The 23,567-nt window shown below is 47.0% G+C and overlaps 2 protein-coding genes, 1 long non-coding RNA gene and 1 pseudogene across 5 annotated transcripts in view; 3 read left to right on the forward strand and 1 right to left on the reverse strand.

The window, feature by feature from the left end:
- Positions 1–3,332, forward strand: part of LOC109567624 (ankyrin repeat domain-containing protein 16) — a 15,919-nt gene extending 12,587 nt beyond the window's left edge. The window contains exon 7 of one of the 3 annotated variants that reach the window (XM_070801091.1): positions 2,482–3,332. In XM_070801091.1, the coding sequence (XP_070657192.1) occupies positions 2,482–2,627 (146 nt within the window). In that variant the 3' untranslated portion in view covers positions 2,628–3,332. Of the gene's footprint in view, positions 1–812; positions 1,578–2,481 lie in introns of those variants that run through there. The other 2 variants (XM_070801089.1, XM_070801088.1) reach the window with 2 other exon arrangements.
- Positions 1,567–19,018, reverse strand: LOC139186499 (uncharacterized). Its single transcript, XR_011570086.1, has 3 exons — positions 18,556–19,018; positions 7,134–8,772; positions 1,567–3,025 (listed from the first exon to the last, which is right to left on the reverse strand). It is a non-coding gene; the product is annotated as an uncharacterized lncRNA (long non-coding RNA).
- LOC109568067 (V-type proton ATPase subunit H-like) lies at positions 13,041–15,064 on the forward strand. Its single transcript, XM_070801087.1, is given in 2 exon segments — positions 13,041–13,456; positions 13,458–15,064. Coding segments are annotated over 2 exon segments (1,443 nt in total). The 5' UTR covers positions 13,041–13,189; the 3' UTR covers positions 14,634–15,064.
- LOC139186631 (voltage-dependent calcium channel gamma-like subunit) lies at positions 15,415–16,575 on the forward strand (annotated as a pseudogene).
- Positions 19,019–23,567: the final 4,549 nt, after the last annotated feature.

The raw sequence follows: 23,567 nt of genomic DNA on the forward strand, positions 1-23,567 counted from the left end.
GTGCCAGTTTCTAACCAGAGTAGGAAGTGTGTCAGCAGTTTTTCTTTCCCTTACATCTTTCTTATTCATAGTGATATTTTTAACTTACACAGTGAATTCACAAAACTTTGAAAATGCCTTCTGTACCATTTAAAATCTCCTGGTTCTTATTAATTTGCTGTGTGCATGTCAGTCATGTCCGACTCTTTGTGACCCCCTAGACTGTAGCCCAAGCCAGGCTCCTCTGGCCATGGGATTCTCCAGGCAAGAATACTGGAGTGGGGTGCCATGTCCTCCTCCAGGGGATCTTCCTGACCCAGGGATCGAACCCAGGTCTCTCGAGGCTCTTGCACTGTCAGGCGGATTCTTTACCACTAAGCCACCTGGGCTTCCCTGGTGGCTCACATGGTAAAAAAGTCTGCCTGCAGTGTGGGAGGACCAGGTTTGATCCCTGGGTTGGGAAGATCCCCCTGGAGAAGGATATGGCACCCCACTCCAGTATTCTTGCCTGGAGAATCCCATGGACAGAAGAGCCTGACTTGGGCTACAGTTTGTGGGGTTGATAAAGAGTCAGACATGACTCATTAACTTCTGTGCTTTAGACAAGTCTCAAATCCTCCCCAATTGGTTCTGTTACTTTTAAAACCACTTCTGACCAAATCAGGTTAAAAGGAAAAATGTTTAGATCCAGAATAGACAAAGTCATAGTCATGAATATGGAACTATGAAATCTGTGCAGCTGAAGGAACCAGAGTTTCCATCAGGGGCACCCGGCTCCTCTGTCTGTACTGCTGTGAGTGATGCCCTGAGCTGGGTCCTCTGTCCCCACCCAGCCCTGCACCTGGCCTGCGCGGGGCAGCACGCAGCCTGTGTCCAGTTCCTCCTGAGCTCCGGGCTCCAGGACTCTCCGGACGTCACGGGCAGCCTGGCTCAGCATCTCACACGGAGCCCCAACGTCCTTCAGTGCTTCAACCACAGCACGATGGCTGAGGGCATTTCCAGAGATAGCCAGTGAATCCATGGGAATGCGTGTGCTGCTGCTTCAGTTGCCAGCAGGTGCAGTGAAATAGGCCAGGAGCCGGTGTTTTCTTCATTCCCCCTCAGGTGGAGGACCACCCCCTGCCCTCGGGATGAGGAGGCTGGCTTCCTGGCTTGATGACAGCCCATTGCACAGTCAGACTCTTTCCAGGGTCTCTGATTCACTTTTTCTACCTTCGAGTGGAGTCGATGATGGGGATGAAGTCTGCGTCTGGAATCCTTAGGGAAGCATGAAAATACAGGAAGGGGACTTCCCTGGTGGTTCAGTGGTTAAGATTGCACTTCCCCTGCAGGGATCAAGGTTCAATCCCTGATCAATCCCCACATGCCTTGAGGTATAGCCAAAAAATAAAATAGTTGTTTTAAAAAAGAAAATGGGAGGAGGGTTCAGGATGGGGAGCACATGTATACCTGTGATGGATTCATTTTGATATTTGGCAAAACTAATACAATTATGTAAAGTTTAAAAATAAAATAAAATTAAAAAAAAAAAGAAATTTGTCATAGTACTACTAATAAAACAATGTTAATTTTTAAAAAAATAAAAAAAAAAAAGAAAATACAGTGTGCCGGCTGTTATGTGTGAGATGCTTTAAAATAAATCACTTGTGGAAAGGCCATGATAACATTTACAATGTAGCAACTTGCCATTCATTGCCTTGAGCCACAAAACATGACTGGCCTGTTTACTTTCTTCTTTCACAGGCTTTTCATTGGTCATTACAGTGGTTTAGCTTTTGGTTTCAAAGCCAGGAAGGAAATGCAAGGATCTATTTACACAGACGTTTACAAGCAGTTAATGGAAACACTTCTGTATTCTAAACTCTGCTTCTTAATGTTAAATATTAAAACATTTAATGTGCATTAGAGCATTTAATTAAACATTTAAAGTTTAATTAAAACATTAAACTATAATATTTTAATCCTGAGGTTATTATTTTTTAATAACAATTCTGTATTTGGCTCACTTTGGATAATAAATGCATCTAAAAACACATCAAAGATATTTTCAAGCCTTTTTCATAACCTCATTTGGAGGATGGTGTCTGTTCTTGAAGCCACAGGTCGAGTGCCCTGTCCCATCTGCCCATGGAAAGTGATTTGTGACTCTCCAATAAATGAGACCCTTGACATCATAACTTTAAGAAATTCTGTAGCAACTTAGATTGAAGAGAGGATGAGTCCTCCAGCATTTGGATTCTTTTCTTTTTTTAATGCAAAGAATAATTATCAATCCCAGCCAATCTGTTAAAGAAAAATGTATGTGTCAATCACAAGCAACTCAGTCCCCTAGTTCAGAGTAATCTGGTGGGAATTTAACAGATGTGGCAAGAGTGTCGATTCTTCACTATTCCCAGACAGCGCTGGCGGGTTTTTATCTCTAGCAACCAGATAAATGCTCTGATAGAAACACGATGGGCTTCCCAGGTGGCTCAGTGGTAAAGAACCTGCCTTCCAATGCAGGAGACATGGCTTTGATCCCTGGATGCAGAAGATCCCATGGAGAAGGAAATGGCAACCCACTCCAGCATTCCTGCCTGGGAAATCCACGGACAGAGGAACCTGACGGGATACAGTCCATGGCGTCACACAGAGTCCGATATGACTGAGCGACTAACACAATAACAGCAGAAACACGACTGTGACCTCTGAGTCACACACTCTCCACTTATACCTCCTCGAGCTGCTGGCACCTTTCCTGTTGCCCCGGAGGTGTCTCTGTGTCACTTACTCTGGGTCTGAAGGTGGCCTATGAGGAGGACCCCTACTTGCAGGTGGGACAGGAAGACCCACCAGGTGCTGCCCATCTCCCCTCAGCGCACACGTGATGCAGCTTTTCCTCTGCAGTGACTGCTCGCAGCTGCCTTCCTGTCCGAGCTATGGACCTGATGTACACACTCACTGTGATGCTCATCTGTGGGGTTGCACTTGGTTCCCCAGGATGCGGCTCTCCATCTGAGAGGCTCTTGTAGCTGGACCCAGGACGTCAGACGTGCTGCCAAAACCACTGGGGAGCCAGAGAGGACAGTGATGACAATACCATTCACTGGCAAAGATAGTGGTGATACAATTACACCTGTTCTGCAATAGTGACACACTGAGAATGCTGATACAGGGGTGGTGATCATCAGCATTATCCCCTCACTTCCTAACTGGAGGTACTTTTCTCACTTCCTTTGGGTCTTCACTGAATGGGGCCCTTCCCTGGCCACATGATCTAAAAATCCTTTCCTTCCCTCAACGTTCTATCTTCTTCCCTTAGTTTATGCTTTCTCCATAGGACTGACCACTAAGGAATACACCACACAACTTGAGTTGTTTCTTTTGTCTACTTTCTGTCTCCCCAGCTAGAAGGTAAGCTCCTCGGCCGGGGTTTCTGTGTCTCTTGCTCACGCACTGTATCTACAGGGCTCAGAACAGCCCTGGCACTTGTGATCTTGATACGGTCAGCGAGAGGGGGATGACTCCCGTGGTCTTGAGCACTGACTGCGTCCTGGATGCTGTACTGAGCACCATTCCTAGCCAGCCTCGTCCTTCCCTGGCTCTTCCGAAGTGCAGCCCTTCTGACCATCCTCAGTTTCAAGCATCCTTTCTCATCCTGACCTGCCCTTGGTCCCCGGCTCACCAGCAATGCTGGTCCCTGCCACCAGCTTCCAGCTGCTGCTCTAGTTCACAGGGACCTAACTGCCAATTCAGGTGATGTCCTTCGGCCCTCCTGTTCCTGATGCTTTCAGTTCAATGAGCGATCACTCCTGCCTTCGGAACCTGGTTTCCTGTCACCTCCAACAACGTGCTTCTGGACTTTGCTCTATTTCCTTTCCTGTCTCCGTCAGGCCCTGACCTGTACGAGCTTCTGTCCCTGCTCCGATCTGCACAGCCACGTCTCACCCACTCTCATCCCGCTGCCCCTGAACAATGAGTCCCTCCAGCCCAGACCCCCTGCTGCTGGCTGTACGTTTTTGCATGGACGTCATAAGTTGGCCCCACATCCAGCTCACTTAAAACCTAGCCTACCCCTAAAATCAGAAATTTTGAAAACCTTTCAATCAACCATACCCCAGTATAACATAAAAAGTAAGCAAAAAAAGACCTGTGCTCCCCCAAGCTCCCTACATTCATTCCAGAGCCGGCACACCACCCCTCCCCTGGCCTCCCTGGGACCTTCCTTGGACAGAGGGCCCAGAGATCCGGTTGGCTCCACCCCACAGTGACTCCCTGGTCCCGGCTGCAGCTTTGCATCCTGACTGATGCTGCCGCAGTCCCTCAGTCCCACCCATGGAGCTCTGCCATGACCCAGCGCACTGACCGCGGATGCTGTCTCCCTGTGTCCCCTTCCAGAGAGTGGCCACCACCTGCCCCGGGGTTTTCAGCGCCCCGCCCATGACCAGCACCCAGAGGCTGCAGGCAGTCCTTCTGAGGGCACGGCTGACCCACGTGAAATTTCAGGGCGGAGGCTGGGGAGAAATACAATTTTGTCATTTGAAAATAGCTGGGACTCCACACATTTTACATATATACGTGTAAATATATATATATATATATATATATATATATATATGTATGTATATGTATGTATATATACAAGATAGTATTTACAAAAAAAAAAATTTTAAGGGATTGCAACGGAAAAGAAAGTGCAAAACTCAACACCCAGAAAATGTGAGCACTGTGCCCGTGGCAGTTTATCCAGCTTGCCCTTCCTAGAGCTACCAGCAGGTGGCGGGCCAGGGCAATATTGCCTTTATTCTCCCAGGATTTTTTAAGGCTCACTAGTTAAGAGACTTGGAGAAGGCAATGGCACCCCACTCCAGTACTCCTGCCTGGAAAATCCCATGGATGGAGCAGCCTGGTGGGCTGCAGTCCATGGGGTTGCTAAGAGTTGGGCACGACTGAGCGACTTCACTTTGACTTTTTACTTTCATGCATTGGAGAAGGAAATGGCAACCCACTCCAGTGTTCTTGCCTGGAGAATCCCAGGGACGGGACAGCCTGGTGGGCTGCCATCTATGGGGTCGCACAGAGTCGGACACGACTTAGCAGCAGTAGCAGCAGTTAAGAGACTAACTAAAAGCCTGCGTGAACAGATACAGCCTGAATGCAGTGGAGTATGTCTGTTTGGATTAGTCTCTGATAACTTCAGGCAGCTCTCAGAATTCTAGAGCATTCTCCTGTCCCAGCTTGTAGCATGCACGGGCTTTATTTTTCCCCATTTCGTTGAAAAATCCATCATCAACCAAAATTCAGATGAACATGAAACACATAAAACAAAGTCCAGCTTGCTGGTTACCTTGTCCCTGAATCCACAGCTCTGGGTGTCTCACATGCTCCCTGTCCTCCCAGCTGATAAGAGTTTAGCTAGCTCAGTTTAATCATTTAACATTAGACAGAAACAAAAATCACTCAGTGAGAAAAATCTGCAAGCTGACATAACAGACTTGTGGACACAGCAGGTGAAGAAGAGGGTAGGGCAAATGGAAAGAGTAGCATTAAGACATATACATTAGCATGTGTAAAATAGATAGCCAGTAAGAATTTGCCATATAGCACTGCTGCTACTGCTGCTAAGTCGCTTCAGTCATGTCCGACTCTGTGCGACACCAGAGATGACAGCCCACCAGGCTCCCCCATCCCTGGGATTCTCCAGGCAAGAACACTGGAGTGGGTTGCCATTTCCTTCTCCAATGCATGAAAGTGAAAAATGAAAGTGAAGTCGCTCAGTCGTGTCCGACCCTTAGCCACCCCATGGACTGCAGCCTACCAGGCTCCCCCGTCCATGGGATTTTCCAGGCAAGAGTACTGGAGTGGGGTGCCATTGCCTTCTCCAGCCGTATAGCACAGGGAGCTCAAATCCAGTACTCTGATAACCTAGGGGGTGGGATAGGGAGGGAGGTAGGAGGGAGGTTCAGGAGAGAGGGGACATATGTATTCCTACAGCTGATTCATGTTAATGTGTGGCAGAAACCAACACAGCACTGTAAAGCAATTATCCTCCAATTAAAATATAAATTAAAAAAAGAAGTCTGCAGGTCAATAAAAACATGTCCTCCAAAAGCAAAGAAGAAACCGTTTGCTCCGTGAGTGTGGATCCCATATACTCTCAAAACCCTCCCCCTTCCTGACCTTATACACGTGCCCGTGGGGAAGGCAGATCAATAAAATGTTCACACACGTCACTGTTCCTTCTCAGAGCTTCCATCCATTCTATTTACACCTCCCTTGTTGCCTCCATTAGTTAGGATATCAATTCTGCTCCCATAGTTAAGACCCAAAATAACAGTGGCATACACACAAATGTATTTCTGCCCCAAGTAAGCAGCCTGGGTAAAGCCAACCCAGGGTGAGTTAGGACAGCTGGGGACAGGCAGACCCCCGGTGTCAGTGTTCTGGGCCCTAAGCCTGTTCCTCAGCCTGGGAAGGGAGTCATGTCCCCTTTGAGGAAGGTAGGTGTATCAATCCCATTCAAGTCCCGGGGGCCGCAGTTTAGCCAGAATCTAACGGACGCTGTGGGTCAGGGATCGTCTGGTATCGATGCTGCCGGTTTGCGGCTCAGGTTTTGGCAGGGGCCTCCCCCGAGGCCTCTCCCTATGGGCTGGTGTGTCTTCATGGGATGGGGGCTGGGGTCCCAGAGGTGAGCGTCCAGAGAAGGGAGAGTCCACACTGCCTTTCCCCACCTGCCATCAGTCAGGGTCGGCTGGGGAAGTCTTGCCCAGCTTCAGGGGTAAGGCAGATAGCCTCTACCTCGGGGGAAGGGGTTTGGGGAGGGTGGACAAGTTCCAGACCAGGTGGGATAGCAAGTGGGCCTGGAACTACTGTGGGAGCCCCTGTCCACACTGCCTCCCCCACGTCTGTCTGGCCTGAATTCCCATAATGGCCTCTGAGTGCTCCTGCTTCCTCCACTTTTATGCTTCCCTTCACATAACTCGCGAGCAGCCCCCAAAGCTAATAACACATCTGATGGTTTCCCCCACTTGCAGACTCATCATCTCCACTTAGGGTGGAGCATGCACGGTCCCACACTGCCTGCGGGCCCCTGCCTCCCACCCACCACATAGAAAACCTCTCTCTGGGTCCCACTTCCCTGCCTTCAGTTCCCCAAACTGACCAGACTTTCTTACACTTCAGTGTCTTCTGGAAATTTCTCTTGACTTGTCCTGTGGGTTCCTCCTGTTCATCCCAGCCCCCGACAGCCTCAGAGCAGCCCTCTGCCACATTCTGTTCCATCCCTTCACACAACTGCTCGTAACTGGCCTGAGAACACCCAGCTTTTCTGCAAAATGAAAACCCACAAGATCAGGGTCCATGCCTGCTTTGCACTTGGCATAGGTGCATGCATGCGTGCTAAGTCGCTTCAGTCGTGTCCGACTCTTTGCAACCCCATGGACTGTAGCGTGCCAGGCTCCTCTGTCCATGGGATTCTCCAGGCAAGAATGCTGGAGTAGGTTGCCATTTCCTCCTCCAGGTGGCACAGGTGGGCCCCACGTAAGTCTTTGTGGAATGAGTGAAGGGTCAGGGAGGGGCGGCGAACAGGGGACCAGCCTGTGCCCTCAGGAAGCTGACATCTGTAACAGGAGCAGGGCTTGTTCTGTGATTACATCAGGGCTCTGTGTGGTGGGGCCGTGCGAGGAGACGGCTTCTCGGAAGACATGGCATCGGGGCTGGGCCTGGAAGGGCGGAAATCATGTTGATTTTTGGAGACAGTGGGCAAGGGTTTCCTGAGCAGAGTCAACAGCAAGGATGTGATACAATGAGGTCAGAGTTGTCAGAGAAGATGCAGTTACATTTGAATTTCAGATAAACCACGAATGCTTTTTTTATTATAAGTACATCCCAAATATTTCACAGGATGTAATTCTGCTGAAAAGCATTTGTGGCTTATCTGAAGTTTAGATTTAACTGGGTGTCCCAGATTTTGCCAGGTCTGGCAACCCTAAATGAGACCCCAGTTCACAGAGAATACTTGCCTCTCCCGGTGGGTTTCTGCTGAACAGTGGTGCCTTTGTTTCCCATCTCACAAGCCAGGGCCAGAGACCCATCACATGAAGAGTCACATGGCTCCTCTGGGCATTGCTGCCCTGGCGATGCTGTCTTCAGGTGCCCCCAAGCTCACTGCTGCTGCGTCAGGGCAAGTGCGTAAGATAAAAGGAAGGAAGCGGACTTTGGCAGCAGAGAACTCTGTTTAAAACACAACCCTGCAACTCCCCATCCAGGAGAATTCAGACCAAGTGACTCAATGTTCTCATCTGTAGAAAGGCCACAACGCCCACCAGAAGGCACATTGAAGGCACTTAGGGAAGGGCTGGCTCTCTGACATCCTTATTTGCTTTGTAACCTGTCATTAAAAGCATCGCCACTGCTTGTCATGTAGTATCGGTTTCCCCAATTGCAACAGAGAACAGTGTTATCAAAATTTCTTAGATTTTTAAGTCTAAGAGTCCATCCAGTCCAATCAAGGCTGAGCAAAGTACAATAACTTGTCTGCTCTTCAGCCAAGCATCTGAAAACCCACCTGGCCCCCTGCCCTCTGAAGTCTTGAGCTTGACGCTCCCTGCATGTCCAGTCAGCCAGATGCGAGCTCTTGAAGGCATCAGAGTGCATCGCTGCTTCTTTCCAATAATCGAGAGGTTTTCTCTCTTTTAAATATCAGTGACAAGGACTTCCCTGCTGGTCCAGTGGCTGAGACACCGCATCCCAAGGCAAGGGGCCCAGGTTCGACCCCTGGTCAGGGAACTAGATCCTGTATGCCGCAACTAAGACCTGGTGTAGCCAAGAGAAATAAATAAAAAGTTTTAATAAATAAATATCAGTGAGAATGTGCCAAGGCAGGAACTTCAGTTTCCCCTCTAGCTTCCTGAATATAATCCAGGGAAAGAAAAGCCTGAGAAATTATCTGACCTCTTCTCACTGGCCTCAGCAAGGAGCTTGACTTCCTGGTGCGGTGAATTTCCTACACACACACACACACACACACACACACAGGTCTTACTCTTTTTTTTTTTCCAGCGCATAGAACATAATAAGCAAACACTTTTACTATCCAGGCGTCAATCTGGACCGAAAGTGGGTTGCTAACAACAAGACAGTTAAGCAGCCTGACCGCACTTCCCCTGCTTTGCCTTTTGGTTTTTACCTCAGTGTCATTTCTCCAAATCAAAGGAGCTCACAGGAGGGGAAGCTGCAGAGCCTGAGGGCGTGTACCTGGCACTCTTCCACCACTCGCATCACTGGGGTTAATTGATCTTCGCCATATTTTTTCCAAAAGTCAAGGTATCGTGGGGGCAGGGGCAGAGAAGCAGCGGCTTGTGACGGCACTTCTCAGACGTCCCAGCTTTGCAACCCACTGCAACAGCCTGGGCTGGTTCACCCACTCGCTAGAGTCCAAAGATGGGACAGGGGTCCCCACAGCTCAGGGATAAACAATAATCTTCCCTCTTCTTTAATCCAAAGATGGGGTGGTGCTCTCTGTAGGCAAGCTGCAGTCGCTCAGTTCTGTCTGACTCTTTGTGACCCTATGGACTGCAGCACGCCAGGCTTCCCTGTCCTTCACCATCTCCTGGATCTGTGGGCAAGTAACAACCTTTAAAAGGATTAGCCCATGAGGAAGTGTGAGGGGCAGGGACAGGGAGGGACAGAAAAAGAAAAAAAAATTACAAGTGGTTTTCAAATCAGTAACAAGACTCAGTTCTCTAGGTATTTTCACCAGAGCAAATCTCAAGACCGATGGTCCCCCTGGCCGACTGGAGAGTAAATAGGCCCAAGGCTACGTTGTAAGTGAAATACTCAGTTCTACAGGAAGACTCGAAAAATACCTCTGAGTGAAGTAAGAGGTTATGCTGAGGCTGTGATTTAGAGTGTGTTTAGTGCCAAGATTTGAGAGGGTGCTCCCCTAGAAAGAAGACATCACTGCCTCCAGGAGGGAAGAGGAGGTTCCTGGAGGCAGGGGCTCCTTTGGGTTGACCCACGTGTGAGATGAGAAACAAACCCCCAGGCTCAGAATTGCAGGATTCCTGGACCAGCAAAGACTCCCAGTGAAGAGGAAAATTGCGTATATATGGAATCTATAAAGATGGTACAGATGAACTTATTTGCAGGGCGGGAATGGAGATGCAGACACAGAGAACAGACTCATGGATCTGGGCGGAGGAGAGGGGAAAGAGAGAGGGGGACAAATGGCAAGAGTAGCATGGAAACATACGCACTACCACATGTGAAACAGCCAGTGGGAATTTGCTGGATGACTCAGGGAACTCCAACCAGAGCTCTGTGACAACCTAGAGGGATGGGACGGGGTGGGAAGTGGGAGGGAGGGGACATACGTGTACCTGTGGCTGATTCTTGTTGCTGTATGGCAGAAAACAACACAATATTGTTCGATAATAAAGCTATTATCCTTCAATTAAAAACAATGTTTTAGAAAAAGAGAGAGGGAGAGAGAGCTCACAGATAAATGTTGATAAGACCAGTGATGAGGTCCAGTTTCTCTACTTTATCCCCTCTGAGGTGGTCTCCATCCTTCCTGAGTCCATGCTAGACAAGCACAGCCAGCTTCCGCCCAGATAAACAGGAAGGAGAAAGGAGAGAGAGAGAGAAGACAGCTATGGGAGGAAATTAGTACTTACACAGATGAAAATATATGGTGATTCCACATTTTCACTACAGGAGGAAGAACAGCTACTCTTCCCACCCGACAGCCCAGTGACTTGTGAAAAGCTAAATACAGTGCTGGTTCAGAATTGAGTCTGTGCTGACCTCAGCGTGAGGCCCAGAGCCAAGAATTAGACTATTTTTTAATGCAGTTACCAAAAAACAAAAAAGGTGTAGCTAAAATGGGTGATTTATTCAACAAGGACCTGCTATGTATCACAGGGAACTCTACTCAATATTCTGTAGTAATAACCTATTTGGGAAAAGAATCTAAAAAGAGTGGATGTATATGTGTAACTGAATCCCTTACTGTAAACCCTAAAACTAGCGCAATGTTGTAAATCAGCTATGCTCTAATAGAAAATAAAAACTATATTTCAAAAAGACACTAAAAATAAAATAAAATGGGTGATTTGCATTTTTTATTCCTAACTACAAAATTAAGATATGATCAAGTGCAGGGAAACATAGAAGAAAAGGCTTAAGATTTTAAATGTTTATGAAAATAAAGTGTATGCACGGAAATAATGCAAACAATACAGAACTACAAACACGGAAAATGAAAGTTCCCTGATAGCCTTCCTGGAACCAACCAGAGCAAATGGTTTAGTGGACAGTTTTCCAGATTTTTCTCTGTATATGTGTAACCAAATATATATATATATTTATGTGGTTTAGTCGCTAAGTCATCTCCAACTCTTGTGACACCATGGCCTGTAGCCCATGAGGTTCCTCTGCCCATGAGATTTCTTTCCCAGGACAAGAATACTGGAGTGGGTTGCCATTTCCTTCTCCAGGGGATCTTCCAGACTCAGGGATTGAACCCAGGTCTCCTGCATTACAGGCAGATTCTTTACCAACTGAGCCACCAGGGAGGGTATACATTTGTGCGGTATGGGGAGTTTTACAAAAATCTGATCATGATTTAATACTTTATTTTGGGAGTTCACTTTCTTTTTTCTCATAACTATATCTTGGACATCCTTCCATGCTACTTCTTTATAGACAAACTGTATACTACATAACTGCTACACAAGGCTTCACTGAGTAGGTATGATTGCAGGTGAATACTTTCACCTTAAATTTATCTAATAGCATTTTAGTCACACCAAAAGGCAATTTCAGGGGCTTCAATGTCATCGTACTCTCATTGCACAAATACAGTGTTTGCCCTTTATTCCTGCCTGCCTGCCTTTGTCCATCTGCACACACTTCTCATCACTTGTTCATTTAACCCAGAACTTCCCATGGAATCCCTGCTACCGAGGGCTGCTGGGGGTTGCCAGGCCCTATGAAATGGGCATGACTAAACAGCAGATGTGTCAAGACAACCTGTCATTGCAAAACCCTCTGGTCGCTTTGTCATTTACAGTTAAATGTAAGTAGGCCTTTTGTACACATTTTAAATACCTTCCTGAAAAAGCAAAAGGCTTTCATTTCTGTCAGATACTTTTATAAAGGGCAGAATTCCCTTTCCCTGTCCTGGGTCTGTTTTGTCACAGCATCTGGGAATCCCAGGGGCAGGGTGTGGAGGGCTCTGCTGGGTGTGGTGTCCGTTGGTTTGTGACAGCATTTAGCCAACTGGTAACTTTACTTCAGGGCTTCTTGGTGGCTCACTGGTAAAGATTTTGCCTGCAAATGCAGGAGACATAAATTCAGTCCCTGGATTGGGAAGATCCCCTGGAGAAGGGCATGACAACCCACTCCAGTATTCTTGCCTGGAGAATGGACTCCATGGACAGAGGAGCCTGGTGGGGTACAGTCCATGGGGCTGCAAAGCGTTGGACACGATTGAGAAACTAAACATTACCTCACTGTGCTCTCAATTCCTCTGGGGCCCGACAGGAAGTGGACTGTTTTTTCCTGCAGGTCATCCGGGATACTGCTACCCTACAAGACTTGTCAGGTGTAGATGCTACAAACACATCACTATTTAAAAATACAGATGGGGTGAAGAATTGGAAGACTGGGATCAACACACATATGCTACTGATACTATGTATAAAATAGATAACTGCTGAGAACCTACTGAACAGCACAGGAAACTCTGCTCAGTGCTCTGTGGTGACCTAGATGGGAAAGAAATCCCCAAAGAAGGTGATATATGTACACATAGCTGATTCACTTTGCTGTGCAGTAGAAACGAACACAGTATTATAAAGCACCTATGTTGTTGTTTGCTCACTAAGCTGTGCCTGACTCTCTGTGACCCCATGGGCTGCCAGGCTGCCAGCCTGGCAGAGGAGCTGCCAGGCTCCTCTGTCCATGGGATTTCCCAGAACAAGAATACTGGAGTGGTTTGCCATTCCCTTCTCCAGGGAATCTGCCCAACCCAGAGATCAAACCTGTGTCTCCTCCCTCCAGCCTACTCCGCCCTCAACATCTCCTCTGTGCGGACCCGCCGCCGCCGCAGCCGCCCAGGCCTCCGGACCGGGAGGACCCCCGACTCGGCTGTGACTCGGCGCCCGGACCGCCGCGTCCTCCTGCCTCTTTTGGATCGGTAGAAGAACAGTCAAGATCATGAGTTTAGATGACCAAGATGGATATTCGGGGCGCTGTGGATGCTGCTGTTCCCAACAACATCATTGCCGCCAAGGCTGCGGAAGTCCGTGCGAACAAAGTGAACTGGCAGTCCTACCTGCAGGGGCAGATGATTTCTTCTGAAGACTGCGAGTTCATTCAAAGATTTGAGATGAAAAGAAGTCCTGAGGAGAAGCAGGAGATGCTTCAGACTGAAGGCAGTCAGTGTGCTAAGACATTTATAAATCGGATGACTCATATTTCCAAAGAGCAGACCAGTTCAGTACATACTCACCCTGGTGGATGATACACTGCAGGAAAATCACCAGCGTGTTAGCATTTTCTTTGACTATGCTAAACGTAGCAAGAACACTGCCTGGTCCTACTTCCTGCCGATGCTGAATCGCCAGGATCTCTTTACTGTTCATATGGCAGCAAGAATTATTGCCAAGTTAGCAGCTTGGGGAAAAGAACTGATGAAAGGCAGCGACTTGAATTACTATTTCAATTGGATAAAGACTCAACTGAGTTCACAGAAACTGCGTGGTAGCGGTATCGCTGTTGAAACAGAAACAGTCTCTTCAAGCGATAGTTCCCAGTATGTGCAGTGCGTGGCCGGGTGTCTGCAGCTGATGCTCTGAGTCAATGAGTACCGCTTCGCCTGGGTGGAGGCAGACGGGGTGAACTGCATCATGGGCGTTCTGAGTAACAAGTGTGGCTTTCAGCTCCAGTATCAGATGATCTTTTCCGTGTGGCTCCTGGCTTTCAGCCCACAGATGTGTGAACACCTGAGGCGCTACAACATCATCCCTGTCCTGTCCGACATCCTGCAGGAGTCGGTCAAAGAGAAGGTGACGAGGATCATCCTCGCAGCATTCCGTAACTTCTTAGAAAAGTCAGTTGAACGAGAAACTCGCCAAGAGTATGCCCTGGCGATGATTCAGTGCAAAGTCCTGAAACAGCTGGAGAACTTGGAGCAGCAGAAGTACGACGACGAAGACATCAGTGAGGATATAAAGTTCCTCTTGGAGAAACTCGGTGAAAGTGTCCAGGATCTCAGCTCATTTGATGAGTACAGTTCAGAACTAAAGTCTGGGAGGTTGGAGTGTAGTCCTGTGCACAAATCTGAGAAATTTTGGAGAGAGAATGCTGCGAGGTTAAATGAAAAGAATGATGAGCTCTTGAAAATTTTGACCGAACTTCTGGAGGTGTCTGACGATCCCCAAGTCTTAGCTGTTGCCGCCCATGACGCTGGGGAGTATGTGCGCCATTACCCACGAGGCAAGCGGGTCATGGAACAGCTGGGTGGGAAGCAGCGCGTGATGAACCACGAGGACCAGCAGGTGCGCTACAACGCCCTCCTGGCTGTACAGAAGCTCACGGTGCACAACTGGGAATATCTTGGTAAACAACTCCAGTCTGAACAGCCGCAGACTGCAGCTGCCCGGAGCTGAATGGGCTCTCAGGGCTTCCCTTGGATCTCCAGCCGCCCCCTCACCTGGGATAGAAGACCTGGAGTGGGTCTCAGTAACTGCGGTCAAGCTCAAACCATTCCTCATTTATGTGTCATTTTCTTCTGTTGTGTAGCTTTTCCCAATGCTGATTTCCCATTAATTTGTCTTAAAGTAGGTGCTTTCTGTATCTAAGGAAAATATTACTGTTACATATACTGCTCGTAATTTCTTTACTTATTGTTCTCTGGAATGAATATAGGGTTATTAAAACATTCTCACTCCAAATACATTTTTTCTCTTTCCTTGTTCCTGACTTGAACTGTAACAAAAGTACCTTTTGTCCCAACTGAATTGGGAGAATTGTATTTGCAGAGTAGTGAATGGTAAATAAATGTTTTGAATTCAAAACAAACAAACAAACAAAAAAACCTGTGTCTCCTGCATTGGCAGGCAGATTCTTGCCTGCTGAGGCATCAGGGAAGCCCCCAAAGCAATTATACCCCAGTAAAAATTAATTTAAAAAATAAGTAAATAAAAATAAAGATAGAATCAGGAACTTGGAGTATTATGAGAGCAGAGATGTGAAACTCCTAGCAGGTAATAAGTTTCATTCTTTTGTGGGAAAGTATGTGTCCTATGTTAAGGAATTAAATAGTTTATATATTTAGAAAACTCAAGAACAGATTGATAAAAGAAATGTTCATCTGCTGGGGTATGGGGAAGTCATTCTGGCTTATCCCTGAATTAACTCAAATTTTATGCTAACTAAAATAGCCTGCGTATGGCCTATCAAACATACATTGTACATCTGCTTTAGTTATTAAAGAAAAGAACGCACTGATCAGAAGTAAAGACAACCCATGATAAAAATAAAGATTAAATGCCCATCTTCCTGGGACTAATGCTGGCCCTTCTTTGATGCTACGACTCCCTTCTCCGGTGCCACAGCTATTCCGACTCGCTGAGTACCTGCTGGTCTGTTCTTTTTTTTTTTTTCTGAAACCTCCTCCCCGTAGAAAATACACACCCAAATACCTCCCATCTCTCTGCAAACACACTGTTGCTACTGCAAAAATCTCATTTTTACTCTGTTGAGATATTATGTCATTTAGGAGGGTCATTTCTCATTATATGACATTACATGTCACTTAATGATGTTATATGTCATTTCTTCAATAACTGGTTTATAGTAGCAGGCAGTTTATTAACATTAAATTTAGACCCAGCAGATCTGAGCGAGGGGGTGTGGAGGCAGCAAGGCAGGAGGGAATGAAGAGCCCTCTGGTCAATCTCCCTGTGTCCAGACACAGGTTGCTGGCCAAAGGAGGCCCCACTGGTCCTTCTTAGAACCCTTCACCGAGCCTTCATCATCCTTTGTGACTCCCGGGCCATGGTCCTCCACTTCGTCTCCATCTGTGACGGCAATGGCTCCTGGCTGATGACCTCTTCAGACTGTGGTACTTCTGCACTGGCTCCAACCAGACTGGGCTGCATTTCCTCTGAGACTCAAGTCAGGCCCATGTGCCCAGGCTGGCCACAGGCATGCTGGTGGCCTGCAGCGTGGCCACCTTGGCAGTGGTGGTCATCATCACTATGAGGAGCCTGGAGCTCCTCATAGTGTCCCAGTTGTGCAGGGACCCCCCCCCCCACCAAACTCACAGCACAAGTGGGCCGTGGGCTCCGCCCTCTTGCTCGTCTCATTTGCCCTCTTCTTCGTGGGGCTCCTGAGTTTCCTGACCTTCTCAGGAGCAGGGTCATACTCATGGGCCTCACCCTGATGTTCTGGAGTGACTCCATGGCCTCCTTCCTCCTCTTCCTGAACCCTTGCATGTCAATAGTATCACCCACATCAACAGCATCATGCATCCCTGGGGCCTGCCTGCAAAACTTTAGGGTCCCCTCCAAGGACATCAAGTTCTACCAGAAAGTGTGGTCAAAATGAGACTTTTCCAGACTTTCCTGCTGGTCCAGGGGTTAAGACTCTTTGTGCTTTCAATGCAGGGGGCATGGGTTTCAATCTGTGATTGGGGAACTTAGATCCCACATGCCACATGGTGCAGGAAAAAAGATTAGACTTTGCCAACATGTGACATTCAAATTGCTGCCTCTTGGCCTTGGGGTGGTTGGGCCAGTGGCCCAGGGGCCTTTGTAGTTGGTCTGCAGCCCAGAGGTTAGGTGGTGCCTCCAGCAGCACCAGCTTAGTCATGGCCGTGTTACTAGGGTGTTGATTTTACAAAAATAAACATATATTAAAATCTAAAAAATAAATAAATTTAAAGTATGAAGCCTTTGATTGTATAGATCACAACAAACTGTGGAAAATTATTCAAGAGATAGGAATGCCAGACCACCTGACTTCCCTCCTGAGAAATCTGTATGCAGGTCAAGAAGCAACAGTTAGAACTGGACATGGAACAACAGACTGGTTCCAAATCAGGAAAGGAGTATGTCAAGGCTATATATCATCATCCTGCTTATTTAACTTATATGTAGAGTACATCATTCGAAATGCCAGGCTGGATGAAGCACAAGCTGGAATCAAGATTGCTAGGAGAAATATCAATAACCTCAGATACCCAGATGACATCACCCTTATGGCAGAAAGCAAAGAGGAACTAAAGAGCCTCCTGATGAAAGTTAAAGAGAAGAGTGAAAAAGTTGGCTTGAAACTCAACATTCAAAATACTGAGATCATGGCATCCAGTCCCATCACTTCATGGCAAATACATGGGGAAACAATGGAAACAGTGAGAGACTTTATTTTGGGGGCCTCCAAAATCACTGCGGATGGTGACTGCAGCCATGAAATTAAAAGACACTTACTCCTTGGAAGAAAAGCTATGACCAACCTAGACAGCATATTAAAAAGCAGATGTTACTTTACCAACAAAAGTCCATCTAGTCAAAGCTATGGTTTTTCTGGTATAGTTTATATATAGTTTTTCTTGGACTATAAATAAAGCTGAGCAGCAAAGAATTGATGCTTTTGAACTGTGGTGTTGGAGAAGACTCTTTAGAGTCTCCTGGACAGCAAGGAGATCCAACCAGTCCATCCTAAAGTCCATCCCGAATATTCATTGGAGCTGAAACTCCAATACTTTGGCCACCTGATGTGAAGAACTGACTCATTGGAAAAGACCCGATGTTGGGAAAGATTGAAGGCGGGAGGAGAAGGGGATGACAGAGAATGAGGTGGTTGGATGACATCAACAACTCGATGGACATGAGTTTGAGTAAGTTCCTGGAGTTGGTGATGGACAGGGAGGCCTGGCATGCTGCAGTCCATGGGGTTGCAAAGAGTCAGACACAACTGAGTGGCTGTACTGAACTGAACTGATGAATCCTATCCTGCCACTAACCAGGTGTTTATCTTGGCCAAATACCAACCTCCCTGAGTCTATTTCCTTATTGGTACAGCAGACCTAGTAATTCCTCTGTTATGTAGTGATTATGAGGGCTAAATGAATCCGCTTATGGTGAGTACTGGCCAGTGCCCGGCCAAAGCAGAAGCACAAAGCAGTGGCTTGAATCTTTGTCAGACACCTTGAAAGAACGGGCAGGTGGAAGAGGATTCATGGGGAAGAGAAGCAGGGGTCTGCTATTAATTAAAGGAAAGATCTGCTTGGCATGGGAGCTTCTCCAATGGTTCAGCGGGAAAAGAATCTGCATGCAATGCAGGAGACACAGGAGATGTGGGTTCAATTCCTGGGTCGGGAAGATCCCCTGGAGCAGTAAATGGCAACCCAGTCCAGTATTCTTGCCTGGAGAAACCCATGGACAGAGGAGCCTGGCAGGCTGCAGTCCATGGGGTCACAAAGAGTCAGACACGACTGAGCACATGGCACTGCTTGGCCTCAGAAAGGGCCCTCAATGGGTAGGAAAGCCTAAGACAAGGGGAAATGGGGGGGTGCAGATGCCTTACCTTTTGTAAGTGGTCTGAATCTTCATGGAGCACACCTGCGTTAACTCCTGGGCCACACCTGCCATCAAGTTCTGCTTGATTCCATCGTCAGGGTCATCCAGGGAGCAGCCCCTCGCCTCCCCCATCCCCACCCTGCACAGTGCTCAGCCCAGACCTGAAGGACAGGACTGCCCAGGGACCCTCAGACACAAAATGAGGTGCTCTGTTCAATGGATAGAAACCTCGTGCCTTATAGGGTGGCAGTTCACCCCCAGAGGAGAATGTACTTTGTACACTCTACTTCACCCATACAAGGGCGGCTTTGTCCTGCCCAGGAATCGCACTGCCTCCCCTGATGCTGTGCAACCTCCCTGATGGGGCAGGGGACGTGGGGTCCTTGGAGCACAGCCCCACCTCCTGCCTCCAGACAAGCAAGCTCTAAACAACTCCAGCAGCATGGCTGGCCCTGCAGTGAAGGCCTGTCTGCCTGGTGAGCAGCACTAGCCTTCTTGTAAACTGGAAGGAAACGGAACCATGGGTCCCTGCACACAGCTGCGCTCGGCTCCATTGCTCAGACAAAGCATCTATCTCCCCAGAGGAAATCTGTGCCCAGACAGCTCTCCAGACCCTACCTGGCACTTAATCACCCCTCCTCCTCCGCTGGCCTGACTTCTCTATGTGTTGTTTAACTTACCTACAATTTCATAGGCATTTTTGTTTTGTTTTTCACAGAGGTGAAATTCACATTATGTGAAATTAAGCATCTTATTTATTTATATATATTTATTTATTTGGCTGTGCCAGGTCTTAGTTGCAGCACATGGGATCTTTAGTTGCAGCAGATGAGACCTAGTTCCCTGACCAGGGATCAAACCCAGGAGCAGAATTGCTGGGTAATTCTGTTTACATTTTGAGGAACTGCCAAGCTGTTTTCCACAGTGGGTGCACCATCTAACATTTCTGCCAGCAACGTATGAGGGCTCCTGTGTCTCCACCGCCTTTGTTTCACTTTTCAATGCGGCAACCATCCTCATGGGTGTGTTCTGGTATCTCATGATTTTGATTTGCATTGCCCTCATGACTAGTGATGCTGAGCATCTTTTCATGGGCTTGTTAGCCCCATGTATATCTTCTTTGGAAGAATGTCTATTCAAGTCCTTTGCTCATTTTTTAAAAACTGAGTCTTCTTTTTATTGTTGAGTGGAGAGAATTCTTTACACACCCTGGAGGCATTTGGATGTCTTTGTTGCTGCTCTTAATACATTTAAATCTCTTACCTGTTTGCCTCCTCTGCCAGGTAGAGAGAACCTGAAGAGGTTCTCTATAGGCAAGGCCTATGCCTTATAAAAAAAAAAAAAATCCTCTAATTCTCAGGCCTTAAATAAGCTACCATGAACATATAACATGAGTTTATGCCTGTATATATAGAGAATGTTTCTGGAAAGATGCATAAGGAAGTTAAAAGAGGGGCGTGGAGGTCTGGAGCAGAAAGAACAGATGCTACTTTCCACTGTATGCTCAAGTCTTATATGACTATTTTTTAAACTATGCGTGTTATCTTTAAATCAAAAATTAATAAAAATATATACCACTGGCTTTTTAAGGGTGAACTGCAGTGTAAGTGTTCTGACACCATAGAAACTCTGGCTCTAAGGTCCACACCTGAGGAGTTCTCCTGCCTACCAGCTGAGCTGCAGAGTTGGTCAAAGCCAGGTCCACGTGTCATAGGAAAGGAGGGACAGTCCTTATGCAACACAGGGTCCCCACATGCCTCCTACCTGGGGACTGGTGCCTGTGACCTCAATATGCACATAAAGCTATCTGACCAACATGCTCATCTTCAGAGCAGTTTTCCAGTATGCAGCTGGGTGAGCAACAGGAAGGGGGTCCCTCGCTGTGTCCATGGCCTCTTTCCACATCCCAGGCCCTGGTACTCTGCATCTTGAAGTGAACGAAGACCCCAAAGAGAAAGAGCCCTGAGAAACCCACCACCTGATAGTGCTAGGAGGACAGAGACAGAGCGAGAAAGAGAGAGACAGAGAGATAGAGAAAGAAATAGAAATATAAACAGGGAGACACAGAGAGACAGTTAACCATACTTCAAAAAAAGAAAAGCTTAAAACACACACATCCCCTGTAGGCCAAGCACTGCCTCTCTAGTTTGCCTTAACCTTCATCATTCCCTATTTTTAATATCCCAACACACTTCACTTATTATTTGCAGCTCTACAAACTTCCACCATGTTACTCCTGAAATCTGAAAAACAATAAACTTGGAGATACACATCAATATCCATAAGCTAGAAAATAATATTATTTTTGTTTCATGGGAAAAAATTTAACACACACACACACACAATGTTAATGGGATTCCACTGCCAGCGAAATTTAACTTAACTGACAGATGGTGGTTAGAGGTGCAAGCTACCTAGACTTTCTTAGGCATGGGTTTCTTCATCCATAAAATGGGGAGCTTTCGTGGGCCCTCCCGAGTCTTTTCCCATCTGTTCTAGAAGGCAGAGACTCTATAATGTTTGAAGAAGGTGGGGCCATCAGCATCAGACACCTGAAAGCTTTATGACTGAACAGAAATGAGATAAACATGATGACAAGCTCATCTGAGTGTGAAAGATGGCAAGAATGAAATGACTTCAGCTCAGATCCACAGATAGACACATCAACACAGACCCCTGTCCTTGTTTGGAAGCTGCTTTTATTTCCACAGAAGAGGAAAGATCCAGTTGTTTTTCGATGTGCACGCATAGCCAGTAAACCCCTGTGGCCATAAAAACCAGAGGAACCAGTGAGACCACTGTAGGCCCCATCGCTGCCAGGACGTGTGACTGGTGGTCACTTAGAACCAGCAGTGTGTGTGGAGAGGGGGAGGGGCCCAGGAAGCATCTACCATCCCCCCAGAGCATTAGCCAAGAGATAGTCCTCCCTGAATCGCAGTTTTCTCAGCTGACAAATGCCATTCAGATTCTTTCTATGATCTAAAGTGAAAATGCTACATTTTATTTTTGTAAAATGATACTCTATCCCAAAGCACTTTAAAAAACTTTTTATTTACTATTATTACTATTGTTTTTAGTATACTTTATGTTTTAGAGCAGTTTCAGGTTCACAGCAAAACTGGGTGGAAGAGGACTTCCCTGATGGTCCGGTGGCTAAGACTCCACACTCCCAGTGCAGGGGGCTCAGGTTTGATTCCTGGTCAGGGGACTAGATCCCACATGCCACAGCTAAGACCCAGAACAGCCAAATAAATAAATAATTAATTTAAAAAAATTGGGTGGAAGATACAGGGATTTCCCATACACCCCTCACCTCCGCCACTCTGGGCACCCTGCCCAGAATCCCTTTTGTTTGATTGTGGCATGTTTGTATGCCTGATGTGCCAGAATCAGGGCCTTTCTGACTCAACTGCCTGCCTTTGTGCAACAGAGCAGGGAGACCTCCAGCCAGCTCTGTTTTCACCCCTGCTCACAACCTGGCCTTTGAGGTTCCCCTAACTTCTTGTCTTTTCTGGAGTCTTCTAGCCTGAACGAATTTGCTTCTTAATGCCTTACCTCTGTGCAGTCTCTGACATTTCGGCTTCCTCTGGTCTGTTAAGTCAGTCAGGTTTGCCCATCTGCTTTCCATTCTTCAAAATTCCATCAGCTTCTTTCAACGGCTGATCTATTTTTGTATTCTCTTTGAACTTATGGGTTTATATCCTTTTTTATTCCTTTAATGCCCTTTTAGCAAACTTTGAGGAAGGAATCAAATTAAAGGCATGTGTTCAATCTGTGAAATCTCATCTCAGGTTCCTCCTTCTATTTTATTATTCTGTCCCCCACTCTGCTCCCCTGTAACAGAGAACAAACCTGACTCCATATTGGATCTATTCCTTTAGCTCCAGCTCTGTGCTTTGTTGCCTGAACTTAGTCATGTTGGCTCTGCATCTTTGTAAAAGAACATTGCCTGTTGTTGCTCATTTGCTAAGTCGTGTCTGACTCTGCAACTCCATGGACTGCAGCATGCCAGGCTCCTCTGTCCTCCACTGTCTCCCAGGATTTGCTCAAAATTCATGTCCATTGAGTCCGTGATGCTAAGAGGATGTTGCCTGTAGCCAGAAATTTATAGGATAGCTCATTCTCAAGGTCCTAACATTTAAAAGTGTAACACTTTGCTTTCATAGATAAGAAGTTGCAGAACAGACAATAACATTTGTCTTGTTGGAGGTTTATAGCAATATCGTGACCAAGACCTTACATGGACAGCTGCAAGAACAAAAGATTCTGCCACTAAGATGTTAGCAACAACCAGTCACAGCAACTCCCCTGCCCTTTTTAGTATAAAAGGAGCCCTGTGACTGCAGCCATGAAATTAAAAGAAGCTTGCTCCTTGGAAGGAAAGTTATGACCAACCTAGACAGCATATTAAAAAGCAGAGACATTACTTTGCCAACAAAATTTCGTCTAGTCAAGGAAATGGCAACCCACTCCAGTGTTCTTGCCTGGAGAATCCCAGGGATGTGGAAGCCTGGTGGGCTGCCGTCTATGGGGTCACACAGAGTCGGACACGACTGAAGCGACTTAGCAGCAGCAGCACTCAAGGCTATGGTTTTTCCAGTAGTGTATGGATGTGAGAGTTGGACTGTAAACTTGACCGCCGAAGAATTGATGTTTTTGAACTGTGGTGGTGGAGAAGACTCATGAGAGTCCCTTGGACTGCAAGAAGATCCAACCAGTCCATCCTGAAGGAGATCAATCCTGGGTGTTTATTGGAGGGACTTATGCTGAAGCTGAAACTCCAATACTTTGGCCACCTGATGCAGAGAGCTGACTCATTTGAAAAGACCCTAATGCTGGGAAAGATCTTGAGGGCAGGAGGAGTGGGGACGACAGAGGATGAGATGGTTGGATGGCATCACCGACACAATGGACATAGGCTTGGGTGGACTCCGGGAGTTGGTGATGGACAGGGAGGCCTGGCGTGCTGTGGTTCATGGGGTCGCAAAGAGTCAGACACAACTTAGTGACTGAAAAACA

This window comes from Bos indicus, chromosome 13, assembly GCF_029378745.1.
Source record: "Bos indicus isolate NIAB-ARS_2022 breed Sahiwal x Tharparkar chromosome 13, NIAB-ARS_B.indTharparkar_mat_pri_1.0, whole genome shotgun sequence".
NCBI lineage: Eukaryota > Metazoa > Chordata > Mammalia > Artiodactyla > Bovidae > Bos > Bos indicus.